Raw genomic sequence first — 9802 nt, 5'->3', positions numbered from 1 at the left:
CCGCAGTGTCTGCTGTGCCCGGGCCTGTCCCAGCTCCCCGGCCAGGGGCCCGGCTGGGAAAGTGGCCTCGAAGTCAGGCCACGCGCTCACGCCGACCTCTCTCCTGCGTCCCTTGTGTCTCTGCGTCCTGATGCGACCCAGGAGGCCAACAGCGAAAAGACCAACAACGGGATTCACTACCGGCTGCAACTCCTCTACAGCAATGGTGAGGCTCCCAGCGCCGCCGGCACCTGGGGCTCGGGGCGAGGGTGGGGGCGCGGGCAACTGCCGGGAGGAGAGCGCCAGCAGGCTCAGTCCTTGCTCATCCGAGTTTCGCCTGCAGAGGCTTCACCTGGAAGCCCTTGAGCGGCCAGTGGGCGGGCGTGTCAGGCCTGGGCTTACCTTCACCTGAGACGCCCTTGAGTGGCCCGTGAACGGGCGTGTCGGGCCTGGGCTTACCTGGGGCCAGGTGTGGCTCCTCGGCCCTCGTTGGGCCGCTTTCCCCTTCCTCCCCTTTCTAAGGCCGGTTCCCTCCGCTTAGCCCGGACTCCAGGCCCAAAGTCCTGGCCACGGGAGAGCGCGCAGAGGGGTCCCCGCCGTGGGAAGGCGGAGTGGCCAGGTGGGGCCCGGCCCCGATCCCCGCGGCGGGCTTGGGGGCTGGCTGGCTAGGGCCAGGCCCGAGGCCCCTCTCCGCACCCTGGGGAAGGGGGTCCTGGCTGTGCTTCTGGGGGCCTTGGAGTCCCATTCTCTGTGTGCTTGTTTGTTTGTTGGTTTTCGCGCAGATCCTCTCTCACTTCATTCTCCTTGTTCCCCTCCCCCGTGCCCCCAGGGATAAGGACCGAACAGGATTTCTACGTGCGCCTCATTGACTCCATGACAAAACAAGTAAGTTGTTTCTTCATTTCGCGCCGCAGGGGTACTCTAGGGCCGCAACATTTAGGGGAGTCAAGAAACTGGCTACTCCCCAGCGAGAGGGCTGGGACTCGAACTCTCAGCGTCAGGGCCGGCCGCGGACCCGGCTCTCAGCGCCGCCTTCCAGGTGCGCATGCATTCAGGCATTTGTGCCCGCCGCGTGGGGAACGTGGCTCGACGGCTCCTCAGGGAAACGCAGACCTTAGGACGATGGGCTGCTGAGTGGGGAGAATGTGGGCTCAACTTTGCCTGACCCCGCCGGGTGCCCCAGGGGGCGCACAAGGTGTCCCGGGAAACTGGTGAGGAGTGGGCCAGATGTGTAAAACCCGAACCGCTTGGGCCTCCCCCAGGAGGCCTGGGGTAGAGGGAGCGGGTGGGGGCAAAGGCAGCTTCTCCAGGAGTGGCGAGGCGGGCTGAGGACACAGGTGATCCACTTCACAGATTTTTTTTTAAAAGGAGGAGGTAGTGGTGGTGGTGGTGGTGGTGTGTTGGAAGAGGGAGCGACAATTGTTAGAGGATATTTTGCAAAAATCCTCCTGCCTTTGCCTCCAAGTTTGGCCAGAAGCCAGGCAGCATGAGTGAGCTTGTGGTCTTAAAGGTACATAGACGGCGTTTCTTAAGCTCCCCAACAAGCATTGAGTCAAGCAGTATACATTAAGGTTGAGTTATGGTTTAAAAGATACAATTATGAGCCCAGGCAGAAAAGAGGCCTGACGTTTTAATGAGGCACAGGAGTTTTCCCCCTCCCATTTCTTTTAAATTTTAAGAAAAAGTTTAGTTTCAGAATTAAGTAATAGCTGGTTAGGTAGTTGGAGAACTTAGTCACAGAAAAAAGAAGACAGCTTTATTGGGTGAGGGAAAGAAATCAGAACAAAGAGAAAAGTTACCCATTGTGTACCAACTACCAATCAGTAGGAGGGTTAAAACTTACTTGCTTGATTGTGATTTAAAAATATTCCCTTTAAAATAAGGGAAGTGATCTTCTTTCATTGATATTGGTTTGGAAGGTTTCAAATGAAGATATACATGCATATTTAAAATTTGTTTTTAGATAAGCATAGCTTATCTAAAAACACATGTACAAAATGCACATCATTAAGCTGTTGTAAGGTTTAAAATCTATCAGCAAGAATAAATTTAATAACAGCTAATTTTGATTATTACCTCATATTTCATTGCGAACCAAGTAGAAAATGAGGGTATGAGACATATTTTTAAGATAATAAATATCTATTGAAATCTATTTCAAGTATTTGCAAAAAAAATTGGACTTTCTTAAAGATCTAGTTATTTCTTGGTTGATTGTTCAGAGTAAATCCACATTGATAGTTTTAGTCTTTTTTTTTATTTACTGGTTTTTATAATTATATAGGAGAAGTCCCTTTTAATTGGGTAGATTATATTTTGTTAATTTTTTCCCCCTGCCAAGCAGAAAACAAAAGCCTGATTTCAATAACAGTTGTTTTTTTCACGATATCAAAACAAAAATGTCTTAAGTGATGTTTTGTTTTTAAAAAAATTGTCTTTGGTACCTTGATTATCTTTTCCTGCCATTCTCATCCCAGGAAAGAAAAGATGGGAGGGGGTGGGGAAAGTATGAACTCTAATATGTATTCCATATGTATTTGTTAAAATTTACTTTTTGAAAGATAAAAAATCTCCACATACCAGTATATAAGGCCTGTCTGCTTGTGCAACATTGACAACTTAAATATTAAATTATAGGCAGCACTATGAAAGCAACAGTTGTATGGTGCACAAAATTAGGACATGTTTGAAGTGATTAACTTCTCTCAAAACTTTATATTAGACCCCTTACACAAAAGGTGCTACCAAAAATCAATTTTCCCATTATGAAATGAACTGACTTTACACACTTTCATATGGTGGGCGAATAATCTTTTATATTTTTATAAAGCAATTTTATGATTTTTATAAAGCAACACATCAAATATCATTTTACTAACTAGGTTACAGAGCTTAAGAAAAATTATAGCTTAAGGCATCCTTTGACCTCTTGGTTATAATAAATTCTACCAGGTGTGTGTGTGTGTGTGTGTGGAGTAGAACAAGATACAGTTTATTTTTAATAATAGCAGGTATGAGAAAGTCATTTGCCATAATATGACATCTCCCTGGAAGTTAAAATTATAAATGTATACAATTCTATATTTTGGTGAGGAGTGACCTGAGAAAAGGTTTAAATAATTCTCTGAATTTAGTCTAAAAATATCAAGAACAAGAGATTTTTTTTTGAGTCATACCTGTTTGCTTTCATAATAATTTCCTAATGCCTTCTGTGTAGCTTTCACTTTGAAAGACAATCCTTGCCTATTCTCCGGCTGCACGTTCGTTGATTATGTGCTGTTAGAGTTTGGGAAGTAGGTTAGCTTCTTGTGTACACAATTAACACAATAGTCTTTAAAAAGCAGATCAGTTTGAAGAAGCATAACTTTCCTTAGCTGTGACATAATTATTATATTTTAGCCTTGATGAGTAAAACAAGGGGTGTTCATTTAGCTTGAATTATTCTATGATAATTAACTACCAAGTCTGATAAAAAAATTCTTCAATTTTTGATTTTAGTTAAATATGCAGTAACCCATTCAATCAGAAGTAAGGCTAAAGCAGACTGAATAAATGGTACCCCCCCGCCCCCACTCAAATTCTTCTAGATCAGTGGTTCTCAACCTTCTGGCCCTTTAAATACAGTTCCTCATGTTGTGACCCAACCATAAAATTATTTTCGTTGCTACTTCATAACTGTAATGTTGCTACTGTTATGAATCGTAATGGAAATATCTGATATGCAGGATGGTCTTAGGCGACCCCTGTGAAAGGGTCGTTGGACCGCCAAAGGGGTGGCTACCCACAGGTTGAGAACCGCTGTTCTAGATAGACTCAGGATTTTGATATTTAGAATGCAGACTGGAATATTTTCAGTGATGTGATGCGTTCTAATAGCATCATAAGTTTCAGAGAGAATACGTAGCCACAGTCAAAGTCTTCCCTTAGCTGCTGGTTTATTGTAACACTTTTCAGATCTGAGATACAGCATTATGTGTGTGATGTCATATCTTTGCCTCACAAGATGGGGTTAAAAATCAACGGGAATCTTTGGCAAGCAGAATCCAAAACTAGCTGTGCACTCCACATTTTCATAGAATGTCCCTGATCTTGGGTGGAGTTAGAATCATTGAGATCAAACAGAAATGTACTCAACCAAGATATGCTGGTATGACACACACTATTTCACACCTTTGCAAAGTGTCTCATGACACTCTTTTGGATAATGACTCTTAATTTTGGACTCTCCCAGAAAGATGAAGCTTCATTAGAAGTGAATGTGTAAGGACCTGAGCCCCCTATCCCTCTGCCTCTCGTATAAAACACAGAGGATATAATGATATTTTAAAAATTCATCCACCAACTAGAAAATAAGAGGCTTGCTTTTTGGGAAGGGTTGTTCAAAACCAAGTTTAGCTGGACTAAAAATAGGTTGTTTTTGTGTCATTGCTGTTTTTGGTATTCCATTAGTGAGCATGCAAAAAGGCCTGTAGAATTCAGAACTTTATGGCTGTTGCATCCAGAAACAGTATCTACTGCAGAAGCTCAAGTGAACCCGGTGGGGAGGTCTGAGGTTTAATCTGCTTCATTTCAGATTTTCATGTAGTATTTGAAATTGGATTATGTTCTGTGATTGCTTCACTGAGTTATTTATCTTTCAATAGTTAAAAAAAAGCATTTAACTTATCTTCCCTCCTAGTATCTTGCTTTAAAAAAAGTGACAGCTTTATAATTCAAAGAAAGAGTATCAAAGTCCATAAAGTTATCAAAAACAAAACTCTCCCTGCCCCCAAACAAAAGCTTTTTTTTTTTTTTTTGGAAAGGGGAAAATAATGGCCACATAATCCTTGAATGTATAGGTTTGAAGGTAGGTGATGTGGCGAGGGAACTCTAAAAGGTCCCAGCACAGTGGGAGGTGCAAGGAACAATAATCAGAAATGCTGTCATATTTCTTTTCCCAACTAATCTTTATATATTTGTTTTGATGTTCCTGGTACTTTAAGTTATTGATGCAAGTGCATTTTTCCCTATTGATTGTTTCATTATATCCTGCCACAGCTACGTAGATTTGATTAACAACCCTTTCAGTTCGTGGTTCTTCATTGGTAGATAAACACATTTTTAGTATATCAATAAGTTCCAAAGGAATTCACTAGGTCAGGAGAGAGGGTCTTTCATACTTTTGGAAAAACATACAAACAAAAAAGAGCACAGGGCAAGATTATAGTCAGGAGCCATATTTCAGCAGCTTTCTTTCTTCTTTGGTAAAACATAAAAAATGCAGGTGATTTAAATTTCCTTGCACATGGAGGAATGAAGAAGTTTGGAATTTTTATGCATGATCAGGACCTGTGTTTGGGAAAATGTAAACTCATCACAGTGGAAAATGTGTTGTTTGGAGTCTGGGGGTGAAAACAAAGCTGATGGTTTTGGAGAGATTGCCGGAGCCAGATGGCCTAGTACTTCCCCAGTCTGGCGGTCCAACTGCTCCCTCCTGGATAATATACAGCCATTTGTTCGGGGATATTTACGCTAGAGCTGTTTCCATGTGAATGTTTGAACAGCATTAAAAAACGAACATATTAGTAGTGATGCATTTCTCGAACTTGTATGAGTACACCGATAGACTGTTCTTATGCCTTTACTTACATTGCTGAGAGGCAGGAAGGAGGGTTTGGATATTGGCGAATTGTTTATATAGTTGTTGAACAAGAATAATTTGGTCTTAGTGAGTAATTAGAATATGTAAGCATTTGGAATTAAATTAATGGAAATTAGGGGAGCACCTACCTCGGAGCTCTGTTGTGAGAATTATATGAACTCATACATGTAAAGTGCTTAGAATAGTGATGGGCACACATTAAGTGCTTAATAAATTAGCTGCTGTTTTTATTATTATTATCCTCATCCTCATCCTATGGGGTTGACAAAGCCAGTTGAATCCACTAATATAGATGTAAATGTAGTTATCATATGAGTGAAATATCTTTTATAATATGGGGTTGTTAGAATGATTCAGTTTTTATCTTGGCGTTTGAATAATATAAGGGATTTTATTTTTTTTTTGAGACATAAAAGATGTATTCTAAAGCTGACTGTTTTGGTACACATTCTCTTTTTATTCAGGGCTGTGATGTAACTGAACAGCATACTGAATATGATATCATTCCTTTGCAACTTTCCTAATTCAGTCCTGAAAACGGCCCGCTTAGCTGCTGAGCTGAAATTACATCTTTGTAATTTGTTCACCAGTAGCCAAGCTGCTAATTGAAGCAAAATAATTTTTTATTTTATCCCACTATTAATGTTGGAAGGCTGTTTGACACAATTGTTTATGAAATGTCAGATGTGTAGTGTTTTCTTTGGCTCAGGTTAATTTCTAACCAACCTTCTGGAAATTTCTAGGATCACATTAGCTAGCACTTTTTTTTTTTTTAATGACAAGCAGTGGAACTTGGTGGTCAAATGTAATGATTCATATCACAGTATGCTGATATTGTAGGTGTTAGTATTATTTTTTGATTAGTTTCAATTCTTGATAATTTGCTACCAAAGCCTTATTGACAATCTATTTAGAGGACGCTTCACTTCTGGTTGAAGGAAGTACTTTGTACATTCATGAACTCTTTTTTTTTTTTTTAATGAACTGATTATTTAAGGTGACACATTAGGTTTGGCCTTTTATTTTGTGTGGGGAAAAAAAGAGTAACATATATTCAAGGTTACTCTTTGGTTTAAATGGAAAATTAGGCATTTTTGTTAGTTATAGATAACCTATCTACCTCTCTCTCTCTCTCTCTCTCTCTCTTAACTAATGACGACAAATCTCCTATTATTTGGTTGTAAACCAAAACGACTAATACAAACATTTTGTTTCTAAAACCCTTTTGGATTTTGAGGAACCAAAGTCAAAATATTCTCCTCACCCTCTTTCTTTTGGCAAGGAACACGAAGAGTTAAAACTATTAGAAAAATAAACAAAGAAGGCCATGCTTAATTCTCTGTATTTCCTTTGGCATCCTATTGAAGTGTGATCCTGGAGTGTATGTTCACCATATATTTTTTGTTTTACTGTGTGGTCTTTATCCACAGTAAGTTTCAATTAACTTTTAAAACCCAGTGATATTTTAGAAAAGCAGGATGAATCACACTTCACAAGATGCCTTCTAAAAACAGTGGCAACCAATGCAGATTTTCACTATTGATTGATTATTTCTTTGCAAAGATGCTGTAGGTTAATTTATAATTGGGCACATGAAATTGATGGCATTTTATCCTCTCATGGTAAACCTTCTGCCTTGTTGCATAAGGATGTGAAAGTTTAACAATTCCTATTTTTTTCTTCATTTTTGTTAATTATAAAACATTATTCTGGGGAAAAACAAACCTCTCAATATGAAAGTTAATAAAGTATTAAAAATAATTGCATATTTTCTTTCTGCTTAATAGAGGAGGGCATTAAAAAAAGGGAAGCTAGTCTATCAGAAAAATAAATCTACTCTAAATATGTCGTTTTGATTGTCAGTTTCTCCAGGTTTTTAAAGTTGCGATGAAGTTAACTCTGTTTATTCTTCTGCTTTTCTTCCTGAACAAGCATTCCTGCCACCTTAAGGCATTTACTTGCCATGGTAGGATTAATGTAAACATTGTGTCCTACTTGATACTGTATTTTTTGTTTCCTTGCTTAAAACTTCAACTTGCTTTACCATCCGTTCACTTATTTAAATAATATATTTTTCTATGTCTTCTCTTCCCTGCCCGCCCATCACTGTGACAGGCCTCCCATCCTTACTCCTGGTAAACACATTGATTTATTTAAACCACTGTTGTCTTTGTCGCTCTCACAGCAGACTACCTTCCTCACAGGGAGCAGACGCATGATTTACTATGGAGGATGAAAATAAGCCTTCTTCTTGGTGTTCTATTGTTTGGGCCCTAAACCAGCTGTCTATTAAAATGGTTTCACTTAAAATAGTCAATGCTGTTTATATGCTTCTGTGATCTCCCAGCTGATCCAGCCTCAATGAGCTTTACTCACACCCCACAGAGACACACATTTAAATTAGGAAGAAAAGCAGGAACTTCTTCCAAAGTTGGTGTTAAAGGATCCCTTTCCTTTTAGGCTTGAAGTCTGGGTTTGCTAAACTGTGAACCAGTCTTGGCGTGTATACTGACTGTAGATGGTAGAGTTAATGTGTGGCTGCCAGTTGTGTGTACAAGCTGGAGGGTGAAGTTGGTGGCATTTTAAAAAGTCTTTCTTATTGTTGACAATCTGCCTTAGGGATATTCGCCAACATGAATTTATCATGTTTCCCTATGTTGGATCTCATTAGACTGTTGATTTCCTGGCCCATACCTTTTACATAATAGTGTGTGTGTGTGTGTGTGTGTGTGTGTGCGTGTGTTTTGTTAGTAACAAAAACTTGTGTGTGTGTGTGTGTGTGTGTGTGTGTTTTGTTAGTAACAAACACCGCTTTAGGTGAGGTTGGAGGTGAATCCGTCTTTGACTGAGTTCCACTCCCTAGCTGTTACACGGAGGTTCCAGTTTACTCCAGTCAAAGGATTTTTAGCTCTACTCACGGGACAGTGAAAAGGCTCCTTGTTTCACTTGCTTTTATTTCAGAAGTCACAGAAGCAGCAAGCGCTTCTTTCTCTGCATGTAGGTGCTGAAAAATATTGTTCTGTTGAGGCCCCCAGGAAGGGAACAGCAGAAACTTCATGCTTCATTTCTCCCCAGAGTTCCTAACAACTTCTGAGCAAATCCAAATTCATGCTTTCATTTTTCTATGCTTGATTTGGAGAAAGATTCTCCATTTGGACTCTGTTGCCAGAGGCCAAGTGGCAGTTTGGCATTTGGTAGAGATGTATTACAGAGACCCTGGAACTTCAGCAAATGATGCTCCCCCATCACAGATGAAAACATGGGGTTCCTGGGAGTCCATGGGTTATTGACTGTTTGGGGTGTCATGTACATTTTTGCAGTATATCTTTAACTGAATATCGTCATGGGCCCACTGGTTTTAATGAAACTGGCAGCCGCAGTAAAAATAATACATGTCATCCAGAAATAATCAAAACAAGAAGGCCTGATGTAAGGGATATCCCCTCTTCCCCAAAAGAACAAAAAAAATTTTTTTTTGCAATAGGGAAAACACCACCAATATCTGTGAATTTATTTACCAAGTTACTAGTTTAGCATGACAAAAAACTGAAATTGACATAGAGGTTATCAGGGATATTAAGAGCACATACAGAATGTAGTGATAATAGGATTTTACAGAAATGAGTGATTAGAATTTTTTAGCATCGTATGAGATCTAATCAGTTATTTAAAGTGTTTCTTTGGTTTTCCAGCTGTGACTACAGAAAATAAAGCAGGCAGATATAATTTTTTGGTTTACAAAACATTTTCAGTTCACATAATGCATTTTTTTTGAGTAAAGCAACTTCTTGGGTATTTGAAAAGTTCCTTTAAGAATACAGGAAATCATCAATGCATGTCATAACTAGAGGATGAAAATTTGAGGGATAATGGAATATTAGCATAATCTAGATATTTTCCCCAGAAGATAGTTGTGAATTACATAAGGTGTGGGAGTCTGGCTGATGATCTCTGGTGGACAGCAGGCACCACCTTAACCAAATTGTCAGAGTTTACTGACAGTAGTGGAACTAGTTGACAGTGAGATTTGATACACTGAGAATTCAACACCATGTCTGTGTTATTCTGGCCCTGAATTATATAACTTTAGTCTAAGTCTGAGGAAACATCAGACAAACCCAAATTGAGGATGTTCTACAAAACTGGCCTGTATTCTTCAACAATGTCAATGCCATGAAATGC

The 9802-nt window shown here is 39.8% G+C and overlaps 1 protein-coding gene across 3 annotated transcripts in view; it reads left to right on the top strand.

Moving 5' to 3' along the window:
- EBF1 (early B-cell factor 1) overlaps positions 1-9802 on the top strand; it is a 391732-nt gene that overhangs the window by 4190 nt on the left and 377740 nt on the right. For 2 of the 3 annotated variants that reach the window (XM_005870546.2, XM_014543163.1), the window contains exons 3-4: positions 135-205; positions 809-864. In XM_005870546.2, the coding sequence (XP_005870608.1) occupies positions 135-205; positions 809-864 (127 nt within the window). Of the gene's footprint in view, positions 1-128; positions 206-808; positions 865-9802 lie in introns of all 3 variants that reach the window. The other variant, XM_005870547.2, reaches the window with a different exon arrangement.

This window comes from Myotis brandtii, unplaced genomic scaffold, assembly GCF_000412655.1.
Source record: "Myotis brandtii unplaced genomic scaffold, ASM41265v1 scaffold32, whole genome shotgun sequence".
In the NCBI taxonomy this organism is placed as follows: Eukaryota; Metazoa; Chordata; class Mammalia; order Chiroptera; family Vespertilionidae; genus Myotis; species Myotis brandtii.
This window is presented reverse-complemented; position numbering and strand designations above follow the sequence as displayed.